Here is a 17397-nt window from a genome sequence, read left to right as displayed (position 1 = left end):
TTTTTCCGAAGAGATTTTCCAAATAAATTGCGAATAATCAATTAGTTTGAAAAAATCTGTAAACGAGTTGTCAAAAATTTTAGGTTATGTATAAGTATATTTGAGCAGGAACCCACAAAAGACCGTTTGCTGTTGCTTCCAATTTTTCAATTTCTTCCATTTATTTTTATCAAATCTCGAAAAAGAGTAAAGCCAAACGTTCAGAACATTCCGGGTCTGAGCTTGAAAATTTTGATATCTGACACAAAGTTTTTGAGTATTTTTTCAGATCATTAAATTACGATCAAAGATACGTTGATCTGAAAAATTCTAAGTAAAACAGATCCGCTCTAAAAAAATTTGAAAAAATTCAGGGTACTCGTTTAGAGTCGGAGCGATTGCCTAAGAATTTTGAACAAAATAAAAAAACCGCGGAGGTTCAACGTTGGCTGAGTTGGCGTAGAGTGCCCCATATGTAATAGCTGGGTTCGAATGTCTTGTTTTATTTTACATCCTTCTGTTTTCTTCTCTTTTTAAATGTGCCAATTATTGGCCTATTCCCCTCCCCCCCCTAAAAGAACTGCGTATATAGCGGTGGTCAGGAGTTGGGTGACTTTGACGCGACTGTATAACTACAGAGGAGACGTAGAGGGGTGATTGGAATTTTTTTTCGGCATCGTATATTGTATAATAAACGTATAATCTAGGTGGGCACACATACGATTCGCGCGTTCCATTTCGTGCAGTCGCGCACGTTACCTACTTACGAGTTAAATAAAAATATGATAGTTCAAGAACACTTGACTTTCTACCTGCAGGTTCGGAATGTTTCGTCATCCCTCTTGTACGATGATTAATTTTTTTCTAATTAACAAATTCCTCTCTGTGTATTAAACTTCGTAGCGGACGAAATTCGCATCGCGAAACTATCGGTGCGTGGATAATATCTCGATGTGTATATATATATACATATATATATATATAACATAACGTTGCGTTGCACATCGTTCCGTATTGTTAAACCTTACGCGGTAACGTTAACTTGCCGAGAATTGGCGAAATTACGGAAGGTGTACCGGTCATCGGTTTGAATTATCGTAATTTTTAACGTTAAAACGCGTTACCGGTTCACCTACTTACGTAGGTTTGTCTTGTTTCGTGGTTTACACCGCCTGCATCGCGTCTGTTTAGATACTCTTGCATTATGTAACTACCCAGGGTATAATGTTCAGCCAAATGATACCTTACAGGACTCGAGGCACATCCTGCGTAATTATCGTTCCGCCTTCTTTTTCGATCTAGTATTTTCGTAAACCCGATTTCCGAACCGAATACTACGACGTTAAGTCGGTCAACTTTTACGAGTCTGTGCACTTTTTGGACTTGGTACTTTTTCCGTGAAAGGATTTCTTACACTGCGGTCATCGCCCGTTGAAATCGAAAGTTTCATATTAGTGCAGAATCGGTATGCAGTTCGATTAATATCATTGGCGATGATGCGGGTACGCATAATTTGTGCATTTCTTTGTGGAAATTTTGGAACTGTTTAGCAACGTTGATACTCGCTGATGGCCAACAATCTCTTCAATACGCAATCATGCTCACAAATACTTTCGGCACGTTTTAAAATGTAGCCAGTCGATAGAGTTTATATGGTCGATGTTTACAAGATCCGTGTATCGCTTGAGGGTATGATCGGTAAGATACGTACGGAGATGACTTTGACAATTTGGGGGAAAATACTGATTTCGATCAGAGTTTAATTATTTTCCGAATAGCTTTATCGTTAGAAATCAGATACTGATAATTTTCAGTGAAAATTATTCCTACGAATCAACGAATGATTTCAATGCTCGAGGCATATTAGAGAAAAATTATTTTTCACCACACGAGTGTGGAACTTTTTTGCACGAAAGACAATCACCGATTGTTTGTATTCTTTTCAGATAGAAATTTAAGTCGATTAAATTTCTATTTTCTACATTTGTCCGATTCATTCGGACGAATATCTACGACAACTCTCATAACAAGCGTATTTGAAAATTTTTCATTCATAATTGTGATTCGACATTATCTGAAATAATAGTTGACTCACACCTTCTGATTACTCTTCTTGGAAACGCGCAGTTTTAACGATTTAGAGAAAAACAAATCAGTGATCGATCGATGAAGATTTGAACAAAATTTCTAACCTAATGTAGTTCACGTCATCTTACCAACACTTTTTGGATCGGAAAAGATTAGCGATGCTGGTTAAGATATTCGGAAATACTCGCATTTCAACGTAGTCAGTTTAACGGAAAGAAGTTGAATTGATCCTGAATCGTCACTCTGCGTTTGTGTGTAGCCACTGAAAATCGTGTTTACCCGGAAAGTTTAAATTTCCTTTTACAAAACAACATTCGTCGACTTAAAACACGCGCCTTTTCTCTTCTTACCCAAGTTTTCCTTTTACGATATTTTTTTTTTTTTGTCGAAAATATATCTCTTCGGTGAAATGTCAAGCAAATCGCTCTTGCCGATCGTAGTTCCCACGTTGAATTTCGATCCCAGGCTTGTATATTGTATACACATGTATAGTCTCTTCTTGCCAATCATGCAGCGAGTCGAAAGTATTCGACGGGATGAGCGTGGGCAGCACCGAGATCATTGCTGAGAGTCCGAGCCTTGAATTCCTCGGATGTCATGCGACGCTCCTAGATCCGCATTCGATTATTATTTTTATTTATATTAATCTCCGTGCTTACGCGTTCTGTTTACGTATGTATGTGAGACAATATTCTCTCGGTGATTTGCATGCTCGTATGTAACGCGTGATTAAAATGCTTTTAAATACCAGAGCGCTAAACACTCTGCAAAAACACCATTACCGCACACTTGGACACTCGTTACTTTTGCGAGAAATTAAAATCTGCTATCACTTTTCTCGCTTCGTCGTGCTTCAGGCAAGAAATAACCGCTCCACGTGCTTTCTTATAGGTATACAAATTTTATACTTCGCTCTTTCACTCCCACCTTCTTCATTGTTACATAGTCTCGAAGGGGTTTTGCGTTAGTTTGTCCCTTGTTGTCGTTATATCTTCGTACTTCCTGTTGTACTTATTCTTCGTACATTTTCCAAATCTCTCCGTTCCCCGTTGCGCGCAACGATCTTCTGATACGAAAACACCGTGGATAGTCAGTCACTGATGACCCTTCGTTGTTACAGGTAAAGTGTAATTATTCTCCCGAATCTTATCTTTTACACGCTGTTCTTGTATAGAGGATTCTTTATTTTCGTCACCGTCTCATGCAATTACCGGTACCTCGAAAATTGTAGCTACAATTCGTAATAACCAGAGGTGAAAGATATGTAACATATGTTGCTCGGATACTGACATCCGAGTGATCGATCTTTCACCATACAAAGTCACAGTTGATCGCATTATTCTTATTATTATTTTTTTTTACCTGTTACCTCCACCAACAATAACAATAACAACAGTAACAATGACAACAAAACCAACCGCCACGTGCCAAGAACGAGGAAATTTAGTCTAGATTCAAACAGGATGTTGTGACACTTGTTGAATCATACTAGAATGGAAAATTGGACTATTGTTTTTCCCGGCGAGGAGAAAAGAGACATTTCTTTGTGTCTAAAGGTTGTTGACTGCCGACGAACGTGTAGGTTGGCTCGGGTTGGCCTAGGTCTAACCTCAGGTGTTAGCGGTTACGGATACCATTTGCAGTACCTTGCTGCGTTGTGCCGTTACTTATTTTTATGCACTAAATTTCGATCTCGGATAACAGATTGTAACTTTATTCTAAATGACCTGGGTTATGTGTACAGGTACCTACCATAAAAGTGCAAGCGGTTCTTGCACCAAATCGTTCTACCGTAACGCACTCAAGTTTAATGGAGTGAATTAGTTTTTTTTTCCAACGGTCGTAGAGCCAGGTAATGTTTGGACGTGGCCGTAATTTTCAGGAAAATTTTTATTTTCTCGAAAAATCAGGAATATGACTCTATACGGTAAATAAACTGTAAGATATGTTGTATGAAAATACGAACGGTAATCTTTGGAACTATTGGAAAACTTGCAGTGTTTTTCAATTAAATTCGATCGGATAGAATGCGTTGAAAAAGATTCGGAGAATGTTTATTGTATTAGTTTTGAAAATGTGGTCAAATCGGGAAATTGAAGTCTCATTTTTCACGGTCGTGATTATACTGACGTCCATTTATTAAATTTCAATTAAAACTTGCGTCAGATTATGTCAATGTAATTGCTTTTAATTTCAACAGTTATTAGGTAACTTGTACAACTTCTGTTTCAACTTCTTTTCCCTCACTATGTATCATCGGTTAACTAAAAATGTATAAGCCAAGTGTTTTACTGTCTTTTCTTTTTTACGGAATATATATATATGTATGTTATAAAAATTTACCAACCTCTCACGTATATTATAAAATCGTTTACCTTGAGTAACTGTAAATTGTACACAGTATACAATTGAATAGCGTGTAGAACGGACACAATATTGTCGACATCGTCGATCCTTCAAACACTAAACTTCTAAACTGTCAGAGTGGCTACTGTTGCAAGTTTCGATTATCGAAAGGACGAATTTCTCATAAAGTCAACGAAGCGAAACTACAATTCAAACGCGTATAAACTGCGGTTACCTGCAGGTATAAAATCTATCAGCGGTTATATCCTCGCTACGTTCGTTGAAATCGACATCATGAGGTCACGTATTCTTCTACTCGTCTATTCGTCTATTCGTCCGTATCTCTAACTGTTTACCAGATACCTCTGTGTATACCTTTGCATACACCTTCACCTGCTTTTCATTACGAAAGTGAAATTCTAGACAGCAGTGTCCCGGCTGTATACTCACGGTGTTTATACTACTATTGGACTGCGACTTCGCGAGGCTGAAAAATAGACATACGCGTTCATCCGAGTGTCTCTTTCCATCAAACTCGATGTTTCGAACAATTTCAAACGTCTTTTCTCCTCCGCTGACATCATCGTCGGTATAATTATCGTAAATCATTGTCAACCGATTAAATGATAATTATCGTTATCGTATGCAAAGTGATCCCGTCTGCAGAGGCCTGCCGAATGAAAAGTTTTCGAGAATACGTACTTGGTTGACATTCGGGAACAAAGTTCGTATTCAATAATTACATCTAGGGAGTGAATATAGCAGGTTTTGAGTCGAGACAAGTCTATATAATGACTGTGTAAACTTTACAAGCCGATAGATTTGTGTAAAAAAATCGTCAAACCCAAAATTGGCGTGTCGAGAATGATTTAAATTCGTCGAGCACTGAGCGCGTCCAAAGTCCCGATTCTCTGAGCCGATGAACTCGGAGCTTTTCCAACTTGAGCTGATTTATCACAGGATTGAAATTAGCGAATTTACATCGAAGGGTTGACGCAGCGATGAAACGCTTAAGGAAAGAGAAATTTTCATGCATATTGCAAAGCTTAACGCATAGCGAATACAACGTATCTTTTGTATCGTAGTATTTGAAGCCTGTCATAATCTTACGTCATGTCTGTTACGTGTACATGTGTAATATATGTATGCACAATGTACATACATGTGTTCGTACATACGCGTCCCAGCATCACATCTCGCGCCCACTTTCCCTAAAGAGGGTTGTGACAGATTTGGAGGTGACTTTCTCCCGTGTACAGAGAAAGAGAAAGAGAAGGAGAAAGAGGAAGAGGAAGATAGAGAGAGGAAGAGAAAGAGAGTAGGACTCTATGTGCGACTCTCTTTATTTTCGATGTGTGGTCTTTCCGTTTCTCAACTCATCGCTTCACATTGCACGTGTATGCCTCGGACGGTAAAATTCTGAAATCGATTTGAAATTCAAAATAAAAGACCTCACTTTTCGAGTGGAAAATACGGGAGCTGTTGTTCAATTCAGTTTATTTGGTCACAAAAGAAAATAGTGGGAAAAAATTGGGAATGACAAAAAAACTAAATAACTTGGATAGAAAAATGTATGTGACGGTGTTGTCATCACATTAAAACGTTTATACAGACTATCATTTGTTTCGCATAAATGCTCAACTATGGTATAAACATTAAAATATACTATGCGTCATTGATAGGTTTGAAAATAGTCGCGACGAAGTAAAGAAAATCAGTAATTTTCTTCTTTTTTTTTTTTTTAATCGAATATTAAAATTTTCAAATTTTTTTGTTGTATTTTTAATATCAAATCGATTTCGGCACCGATTAAGCTCAAAGTCTGAAATAAATCATTTTTTTTTTTCGTCATTATCAGTTGATTCCAGGGGTAAAAAGTATGGGTTGGAAATTAACGGACATCCTAATATTTATACGTCATACAGTTGTGCCAACACACCCACGCACATATGTATCATCGATTCAGGATGTATGCGAGTTTCTTCTTTCGCGGTAAAGAAATTACATTCTCTGTTCCTATTTCGCAGAGAAGGAGAGAAGAAGAAGAAAAAAAAAAAAAAACAGGAAAATTTCTTTCCGTAGAGTGTCGAGTCGAGTATTTATAGACTTGCGTGGGCGTAACACACACGTCGATTAATTACCTAGTTGATAAACCAACTCGCGTACCCATCTAACTGTATATACATATATACTTTCAACTACAGTCGATGACCTCGGTTAGTCATTTTATACGATGGAAATAAAGAAAGAAAGAAAGAAAAAAAAAAAAACAGCAACAACAGTAGCGCGAAATATTTCAAATTTGCCAACCTGTTCGCGTACAAACGATCACTTTGGTTTCGTCCTTAAAAAAAAAAAAAAATAAATAAATAAAAATCCTATTTGAAAGTTAAACAGATGGCCTAAGAGAATCGTAAAATGAAGGAGTTGTTCAACTTGAACTGATTTTTCTTAACGCTTTACGCGTGTCCCGGTATTAGGCGTGTGGAATCTTTTTAAATTTTTGATCAATGGAATTACGTTAAGTGCGTTTTCGAAATCGATCCAATTTTCTCAGCTACTGTAATAGCTGCCGCTCCGTGCAGTCGGCTATTATCCCAGCGTGTCGATATTTTGCAACGTGCACAGCTGCACCTTTTGAAAGGTACCCAGAGGTACATATCGTACATGGTAGTAGTATTTTTTCCTTTTCTATCCTTACCATTATTCAACACAGAGTATAATCAGCTGCATTTTCTCTATGGATTAATTTTGCTTAACAAGTAAGAGAGTTATTGTGCACCGATATTCTGCACTCAAAAGTCCATTTCGCGTACCGGTATCCGCTTTATTGCCCGTGGATTTCTACACGTCTATTGATGTCTTACAGAAATTCACGTAGCGCAATTCTTTACGTACTTTGAAACGCCACTTGAACGCTACACCTCATGCTGAATAATAAAGGTACTTCACAAAGACCCGTGTGCCGGAGGTCTTGCGTAATTTTGCAAAATTGGAATAACTTTATGACTCGGCTGTATTTGTCAATTTTCATTCTTTGCTAATCGAGGTCCTGGCTCGCGTAACAGAGCCCCTTTTTTTCACAATAAATACGAACGCTTATCACTACCACATTATTTCCTCACATCCGCGCCTGTAACGAGTCCAAAATCTCATCCATACTTCCAATCCGTCAATTATTGCTGGGATTGTTACATCGGCGTTGTCCGGTTCGCGAGCTAGATTAGATTATTTGTCGACTTGCGTAAACAAAGAGAGTCGAAAGTAGGTAGGAGGTACTTCTGCTCAAGGTAGACTGCGTACACGTTAAAGACCCACGTGGTCCAACTATCCATAGATTTTACCCAGTGGATGGGATTCATAAGCTAGATACCGAAAAAAGTCTCAAGTTTGGTATAATGAGTTACGCGTGAAACTCGGGGACAAAAGAATACACCGATTCACAAGTTGGTGTACCTTATGATTTATGATGCTATTCATGCGTACGTGTATGCATAAAATATTAGCCTGCAGCGATGTCGTCGCGTCTTCGGGTATTTCCGTGTGTTCGTTTAACGAGCTGGTAAAAACCTGGGTTATTTAACCCGGAGGGTTTTACTTGGATTTTCTGCGAATAACGTCATACTTTTTCATAATACTTGGGGAAATTTTTCTGGACTAATGAAGTGCCACGCGTATTTTTGTCCATGCAATTTACGCGCATCCGTTTGTTTCGTTAGCTGAGTATTCAGCTGAGCCAATAAACAGGACAATTTTAAAAATGGAGAATGAAAAATCTTGACAAATACACACGTACATACGTAAAGTGCTGAAAGTTGAAGGCATGCGCAATTTTATTGGATTCGTAGCGTTTTATAGTAACAAGATTCTTGAAACCTTCCGCAGTTTGGCTGTTCAACTGCCATTTGATCCAATATAGTTAGCCTCTCGCCATCCTGATTTAAGATTAAGTACTGATAAAACAGGATATATAGGCACTGGTTTCTGCACGTCGGTTCGTAACATCTCGTTGCATAATCATAAAATAGGTTACACCAAGGACGTCAATTTTTCCACACACGTATACACGCATATCTATATTTGCGCATAATTGTACGGGCGTGTTATTGCCTATTTTACAGCTTTATGCTCACCGTTTTACATGCTGCACAGACGAATCGCGTAGAGCGATAGGACCGCATATTCACAAAAATGTGGTTTTGTCTCTTTTCTAGCCACAAGCGTACCGACACAGGCACCGTACGCATGTTTTTGGTTGTGTTTTTTTCCTTTTTTTTTTTTACTTTTTGGTGTTATGTGTTTTGCTTAAATATCGTATTTTGATATCTCACCGCAACTTTCTACTCGACCCGACCGTAATAACTGTGTCATTTTTCTGATTTTATCGCCAAGATGAACTTCGCCGAAGAGAGTCGGACGTCGTAATTTCGGTTTCATTTATAAAAGGAAAAGAGAAGTAAAAAAGAATGGGTGTAATTTTTCTCGCGTGTCTCAATAATCAATAAACCTGAAACAGGTATTTCTGATTCGTTATTTTTTTTTCTTTCTCACCCTCCCCTTCTCAAATTAAGCGTGCAGTTAATAATCGATGAAGAATCATTCTGTACTGAACGCTTTCTCCGCTGTGGCTACTTATAAGTTATAGGTATACCTAGTAGCGCGAATAAATTAAAAATGACATAACCCTTTCTTATTACTCTCGTCGTAATCCTAGCCCCGACAAGTGGAACGTAGGTATTGCATTCGCGATGTATTAACGGTATATTTAATTATCATTCTATCTCGACACACACAAAGACCCACACCGTCTGTCTGTCTGTTCATTTCTTCGCAAGTCTGCTCTCTATAATACATCCACGAAAATAAAAAGAGGTATCAACTTTTCGAACGAAATTATACTTGCTCAATTTAACGATAATCGCATGGCCCGTTAGAGATTGCAGACTCTCGCCGCCTCTCGACGCCAAGTATCACTTCCCATGCATGCACCGATTCAAACCAGTTCGTACCATTTCATACTATTCGTCGAATGGCGTTCTTGCACTAGCCATCTCATTTGCAGAACTGACAAAGCTGAACATGCCGATAGTAGTTCATTGGTGAAAAGATCACGACGTGACTCGGTTCGGAAGGGACATGTCCCACGATTTGACATTTGGCAGCACAATGGAATCTTCTCAAATATTGAACTGGGTATTCCATTCCCTTTCCTCGTGGGTAAAATCTTCTAACATCACGCGATTCGACTTACTCCGAACAACTCGTTGCCGCTGCCGATGCTCACGCTGTGTGAGATTGAAGTTAGTAACGTTGACGTACAAAAACATCAGGGAAAAATGTTTCGATCATCATCGTTTACTAAATTTCGGAAATTGCTAAAGGTGCAAAGGAACGATTTTTCGTAAACATGGATCGTTGAAGCAACGTTACCGACTTTACTTTATCCTGACGATGCTGTATGCGTATCGTGTGTACGTACATTTATTCACCTCGGCGTAACAAACGCTTATGTAACGCATATTATTACTCACTTATAATATATACACGCGACACTGACCGCACGCATTCGTCGTGCATATGAATAGCTGTACAGGTATTCAGGTGTGCCTACATGGTATCTCCACATCGACGAACCGTGTAGAGAGTATAACTGATTGTGAGAGAAAGAGAGAGTGGTGCTGTTGCTTGCTGCTGTTGCCGTTGTAGAAGTGTACATTTTCAGAGTCACGCTTATGACTCTCTTTCGTTATTCTACACGTACCCACTTCACTTTATTGCTCGAACGTTTCTCATTCGTTAGTCCTATGATTCACCGCTCCATTGGACTCTATAATGCAATTGAACTCGACAAGTGTCGTCTTGTAGTTCCCAAACATACGATTCTTGTGTCGTGTCACGTACGATCATCGGGCTTTTCTTCCGAGCAGCGACGTTCGGTCGAGAGGGATAAATACTCTACGTGTGATCTATTCCATGGATGAAGATGCAGGGAGAGTGAAGAAAACTAACGGGTATAAATGGATCGTTGAAACGTTGTCCTAGGTAAGTGCCTGCATGAGGTTGCGCTCCGTGTTGAGTTTGATGTAACGCACGTCGTCGTCAGCTGTCGAGCTAGAGAATCGTGCCATGTTCTTGTGCAGCGTCTGTAGGTATAATAATTCACGTTTCTTAGCTCAGTTCTGTTGCAGCGGTATCGTCATTATCATAATCGTCAGCATCGTCATTATCGTCTCGTGGCTCTTGGGTTTTTTTTTTCTTTTTTTCTTTTTCTTTTCTTTTTGTGACAAACTTGAGTCGTCGGTGCACACGCGGTTGTTCCGCAGAACGGTAGAACTCGTGAGAACGATGATCAGGAAATAGGCGTGACATTTTTCTGCCTCGAGGTGATGGATATCGCAAATGGTATACCTGTCCACAGACTGCGCATCATACTTCCGTCCGATCGCGCGCATTACGCTGCATTATGCTTAATACGAAAAAGAAAGCTGGTGAATTTCATTGTTTCTTACTTCGTCTCATTCGTTGGAGAGATGTGCGACACGGGATTAAATTATTATACAGTCTCTCTTTCTATCGTCTTACGGAACCTGATCAAATAGAAAGCAGCAGATGTGACACAACTTTAACTGCTCCGGCTACTATTGCAGCAGAAGCTGATCTTCTCGCTTTTCCTGCCGCGGTATACTTGACTGAATCAACTGCTCTGACTTAATTCTCGTAATATTGCTGTTTCTCTACAGTACAACACAAGGGTACATAATCGTCCAAACTCGCTAATCCACAAATGGTCACGATTTTTAACACGAACTTCTCGTTGTGTCAGATGCTACTTTATCGTCACCCCTAAAATATGTTCTACAAGCTATGTGTTATGTGTTATGTAACAGTATAATATCTTGGTACTAGTTGTGGTGAACTCACGTTTTCGGCAGCGTGATCTTTGTTGGTATCGTTCTCAACTTCTTCGATTTTGATTTGTATCTGCGACATTTTGGTTCGTTTGCTTGATCGATGTTATATCTCAAAAGTTCACAGTGCTATGTACCTTCCGCAGTTGAAGATACAAATTCACTTTGGTCACTCGCTGGTACTCTGTGCAGTTGTGCACCTGCGCTCGGGTATGCAATTCGCAATCCAACACCAAATGGTACGTTTACAGTTAATATGTATATGTATACAGATCACTATTTTAGTATATTCGCGTTACGATCACACTTGAATTTTATGCTGGTTTCTCTTCTTCCTTACAGTACCCGATCACTGGACGTTCGTTTTGTTCTTTTTTTTTGTTTTTTTTTTGTGGGAGAGGACAGACGGGGAGGGATAAATTTTTAACGTGCTCTGTGCGTATTTGACTATCCACGACGTTCCTCGAAGCAAATATTTTTTAACTACTCCTTTCACCCTTTTACTCGACAGTTTCGTGTTACAGTTATTTTTGTTCGTCGAAATCGTTTCAATATATAACCCGATCGAAATAACGATTTCTTCTCGGTCCTATATAACGCGAGTCGATATACCGATTGTTAAAAATCGTTTATAAATAAAAGACTAGAAGATATACCGGTATCAAGTTACAGGTATGTATTTCTCTCTTTTGTTTCTCTACAACATCGTTCAGGTGAATGTAATTAATAATTTGCCTCGATTTGTGCGTGCTTTGGGAAAATCTTGCACCGAATCACGAATGGCACGCGGCTTTAATCGATACTATCTCTCTCGCACGCGCGCGCGACTAGAGCCTTTGCACCTGGCTTTTGACTGGCTGTGTGCCGACCCATAGATCGTTCTTATACCCTCGTAGCCCCCACCGCCGATCGTCGCCCGTCAACACGGCCACTGCAGGCTCCGATTCCCCGGCCCGTTGCAACCGGCGCGTTGCCGCTTGCCGATCTTTCGCCTGGCCCGGCGCGGCGCGGCGCGGCGCGGCGCGGCGTCTCTTGGCTTTTGCTCTAGCACAAGGACGCGCGGCAAACGGCCAGCCAAACGGCGAGAAATGGCCATCGACGCCGCTACGCGCCGCGCCGCGGCCAACGGACGAGCGAACGGGGCCCGAGCCGAGGGGCCTGGCGAACGAAGGAACCGGTGGGGGGAGGGGGAAGGCTCTTACGGATCCGTAAGATGGTGCGCAAGGTCGTTGGTGATCTTGAAAATCGCCCCTCGTGATCCACGGGCGATCGGGTATCCGCCCGATTCGTACGTCTAAACACATTCTCACGGGTAGGTGTAATGAGACGGTTTTACTTCAAGAGGCTCGCGTGTCGTCGTGCTTCTCTTTATTGGGCCTTAATTGTGGGTTTCTTTTTTTTTTTTTTTTTTTTTTTTCCTTTCCACCATTCCGCTGCGATCGTCTCTCCAATGAAATGACATTTTATTTTCCTCGATAACGTCTTGCTTCTTTTTTTGTTTTTATCGTTGTTATTATCATGTTTTGTTTCTACTTCCTGCGCCAAGGTACGGGGTCTGATTTTTTGTCGTTTGTTGTTGGTTTTTTTTTTTTTTTTCTTTCCCTTTGTTTTTTCATATTGTCATCTATTTCTTGTCATTCGTTACTGTTCAACGGTTCTTTTTTATCAATCGCGCGTTACAATACAGGCTTACCCGGATAACTTTTCATTTCCTGACCAACGACCTCCGTCGCTTTATTATCGCGTGTATGTGATTAGCTAGATCCTCTTAGTGCCTTTCGCACTGTATTGTCCGCTGTGTATAATATAAATACGCTTGCGTGATCTATTGTTTTATTTTGGATCGTGATCACCTGGTGGGCGAGAGAACTTCCTTGCGGATTTTGTCCGCGTCCTATTTATACTGTTATATGATTAATTTTCGTTGTGCTCAATCCGTTTCATTATTCATTTTCTCTTGCAGATTATTAAGCATGCCTTTCTTTCAAGCAACATTGGTACCTGTAACTAGTTATTATTTATCGGCATTATATTATACTTTATAATTAGCAGCGCCTAATTATGTGATCATCGTTGTGCAGTAGAGGTTGTTGATTATGCGTGATTTATTTTAATCCATTAACTTCTTTCGCCCGTTTACCGATGGGTTTCCAAATTATTACAAATTCTTGTGAGAAAGAAATAAAATACAACAAATATGCTATATTATCATTGGTATCTTACTTCTCTATTAAGTACCTACGTTATAGGAGTAGTAAAAGATTTTCTACTTCCCGGCAATACGCGTATAAGTCGCCTTGAAATATTTATTTTTATATTTTTCTCCTCAGTCGTATAGCAACACTGAAGGATTATATATCTACCAACCTATGTCTCGAACCATCAGATCTTATATCACTACGCTGGTTATATCATATGTAGGTTTTAAACGTCTGTCGTTCTTTTTATCCTACTAGTTATTGAAAGTAGTACAATTAATTCTCTGGCGTGGTCTACTAGAAATATGAAAATTTTCTTACCAAAACCAATCTCGGAGATGTTTTTATGCCAGAAGTAAAGATAGTTTCACTATAATCCTAACTTGACGTGTAACTTTGTTGTTTTTTGTTATTCGGTTGTTTGTTCTGAAAAACTTTAACAACGATAAAAATTTTGATTCGAACTTAGAAAGAAAACAATCGTACAAAATTATCGTCATTTTTCCACGCGACTGCAATTCTGCAAACCGTCGTTCGACACACGGCTCTCTCTACTGGGGTGAAAGAAACGCGCTATATAGCGGTATCGTATACCGGTACCAGGGTGAGAAGTCTACATCACGTAGAAGGTGAGCCTTGATTGAGCAACTTGAACTTGTTTGCATTTGAAAACGGTAGCAGCTTCGAGAGTCTCGCAGACTGAGTTTGGTCTTCGTTTTCATACAAAAATGCTTACCTTGCATGTACCGAGGTATCGGGGAATATGTTAATGCTCGTTTAATCGAGAGACGATCTTTGGGAACAAGCGCCGCGTGTGAAAACATGCCCAATGTATTTAAAATGATTTGTGGACGTGGTACACCTTGGCGAATGTGTCCCGTATCCCGCTTACACGGTACACGCGGTTTAGTATTATACGCGCGTGTCGCACGCATGCGCTTTTATGCCGCACGTATGACGCACCGTGATCGGAATCGTCTCGAGGTCTTCGTCGAGATACGAGAGACAACCCACCGCTCGATTAAAACCTTAATTAATCTCAAACCGTCAATTATAAGCACTTTAGTTCGCGGCAACAGTCGTCGATCGCGTTCGCCGACATTGCATTCTTTTGTCTCCATTATTATCCTCCTTTTCTCGTATCTAATCGATCGATCGATACAATGTCAATCTCGTTAAGGTTGCTTTTGAAAAGTGGCACTACTTAATCCAGATATAATTCTTTAACTACAGATCGCAAGTTTGAAAATTTACCCAAAAATCTCACCGGACTATTCGTAACGGTTTTCACGAATATATACCTATTTATAAACATGCGTTATGCAAACGACACAAACAATATCACGGCTGAAACACGATAGTTGTTTTTTGGAACTAATCGATGCCGTGTCACTCTAATAATGTATATCGTTTTCCTTTCTCACAACAAGAGTCTGGAGGCGAGGTATTTATCTAAGCGTTAATCAAATTTCTTACAGATGGTGTATTTATCTTTTTTTCTTTCCTGTTTTTTCACATACGTGAATTGAAATTTCAGCGCGATATTATACGCCTAGATGCCTAGACGGTCAGAGAAGGACTTTTCATATCCTCCGAGCGTTAGCACGAACTCCGTAAGCGTGTGTTCTATTTTAGACAAGGACTTGGGACTTCCTTACCCGCGTTTACTTTGCACGTGGAGCCACCGGCAAGGTCGCGATCTTTCGCGAAATAATCGCGATCGAACGAGAATTCCTCTGCCGATTTTTGCTATTAGTTACCATGATATTGAAATACCGATTAACGCAGCATGTCCAGCTGAGCGTCGGATCCGGTTGTCAGATAAGTCAGTTCACATCAGTGATAATCGATTTCGTCACGTTTTCTGTGTCTTACAAACATAGAAATGGTACCCGCATACATTGACTTTTGATCCGATGCAAAATCTCATTGTTGTTACGACGAAACATCTAAGATTAACAAATTGATACGAATGCTCACGCGAATATACACCCACATTCATTTGACGCTCACTTACACTGAAACGCTTTATGGCTGGTACGCTTTATCTACGGTATGGCGTTGTGCGGTTACACCGGAGACTTTCTACGCGGCACGGCGATCAGGAAGTGTCCGAAACGAAAAGTGACAATGAGTAATTGTTACAACTGATTTCCGAAATTATTTATCCGTAGCCGACGCCTCATTTATGTACGTATGTTTACAACACCTTACGCGGTATAAACCCTCGTGTATATTTATTGGGTACTTTAGGAAACGTTAGCTTCGTTCCCCAAACGATCGGGAGTCGGGGACTTGGCTTTGGGGCAAGGCTGTCCGACCGAAGTATTAACGACACCGTAGCAGTGATGGACGTAGATATATTCGGAAGCGCGAATTTGTTCTGTTCTGTTCCAGTGTTCAGTCGTATTGTGCGTGTATGATTGCTGCATGTACATCGAACGGAAGTTTTCATTGGAGCACAGATATCCGGTGACTGACAGGTGGTCCTATTTATAGGTACATTGAGAAATGTGTCTGATAGAGATTAGGCGATTCTTCAGGTGCTCGGATCTTGATTAACCGGCTAGACAGTACGTATTTTGTCATTTCTGGTTCAGGGACTTCGATCGAGTATAATGGAGCGGCGAGGTCGTTGCCGGTTAAATTTTCGATCTACAGATCGATCGATCGATCGGTCGGTCGGTTTGCTTTCCTGATCTTTTCATTGTAACGAGCGAAACTCGACGAGAGCAACAGCACGCGGAATCTCGTCGTGATTAATTCTACCGATGCAATTACACCGGGGCAACGGCAGCCAAGGTTAAGTCTGATTCACTGCAAAGTCCGGTATGTGATTTTCGTTAGGAAATGTACAGAATGTGGACCTTGGTACGTGTCGTCGAAAATTTCTGTCTCCGGAAATTGAGGATTCATGTGTCGTGATCTATTCGAAAGATGGTGGATAAATCCACGCGAATTGATTCACCCCAACGTCTTGTCATCAGGCGAACGTTTAAATCTTAACGGAGATGAGAATCATTGGCGGCTTGTCAGCCTCGCTCAATGCGGCGAAGCCTTCGTTTTTATTTCATGCTACTTGCCTCTTTTGAGAAGAAGTTATTTTTTTTATTATTTGCTTTTGTGTTTCATTCCCTCCGATTATACTTCAGATAAATACTTTTGGCTCCTCACCTCACCGCGTCCCCGTTTCTCATATTTCAGGGTACAACTTCTCACACTCAGCTGTAATCCGGTTACACAATTTAGGTAGATTTTGCAGGACCGTCTAGCCAGTTTTTGGGTCTTATACGTACCCGTCTGTGATTGAAGGTGGTCCCAATGGTAAACGGTTTTTAGCGATTTTTCAACATCTCGTTGCGGGTGAAACTTTGCCGCATGCAAAGTGACGAAATTGAGATTACAAAATTTGACAATCGCTCATTGTCAGAATAGTGATCAAGTATAGTAGCATTACGGTGCGGTGCGGTGAAAGGACGAATTTTTGAATCGACGTAAAACAGGATATGACCAAACTTGTATACAATGTACGCCTACTTGCGTATCGTGTTTGTTTCGAAGGTGAACTATATGCTCACCATTCTGCCTCGCGGATCTTAAAAACTATCCTAGAATTAACCCGGCGAGAGATTATGAGCTACTCGTCGTTTCCGTGTACTAAAAGCTAGTTGCGGGTTTGATATTAGAATTTTAAACAGTCAAGTTTTCTAACGTTCACCGGCAGTCATACAGCCTCACGTAGAAGAAACATACGTAAGTTTGATGATAATTTTGTCAACCACATGGTTACCTGTCCGTCCCTTGAGTTCGGTACTCACCATTTTCTAAAGCTTCCTTATCACAATCATTTGCAAGAATTATACGGTACTCGTGACGAT

At 40.2% G+C, this 17397-nt stretch overlaps 2 protein-coding genes across 3 annotated transcripts in view; one reads left to right on the top strand and one right to left on the bottom strand.

Moving 5' to 3' along the window:
- Positions 1–17397, top strand: part of LOC107227530 (nuclear migration protein nudC) — a 142313-nt gene that overhangs the window by 26887 nt on the left and 98029 nt on the right. The window lies entirely within an intron of this gene.
- LOC107227537 overlaps positions 1–17397 on the bottom strand; it is a 103543-nt gene that overhangs the window by 21987 nt on the left and 64159 nt on the right. The window contains exon 1 of one of the 2 annotated variants that reach the window (XM_015668715.2): positions 11335–12329. The exons of the other annotated variant lie outside the window; for it this stretch is intronic. Coding sequence (XP_015524201.1) covers positions 11335–11403 — 69 coding nt within the window. The 5' untranslated portion in view covers positions 11404–12329. Of the gene's footprint in view, positions 1–11334; positions 12330–17397 lie in introns of those variants that run through there. 2 annotated transcript variants of the gene reach the window in all.

This window comes from Neodiprion lecontei, chromosome 1, assembly GCF_021901455.1.
Source record: "Neodiprion lecontei isolate iyNeoLeco1 chromosome 1, iyNeoLeco1.1, whole genome shotgun sequence".
Lineage (NCBI taxonomy): Eukaryota > Metazoa > Arthropoda > Insecta > Hymenoptera > Diprionidae > Neodiprion > Neodiprion lecontei.
Note: the sequence above shows the minus strand (reverse complement) of the source record. Positions and strands in the feature narration are given on the sequence as shown.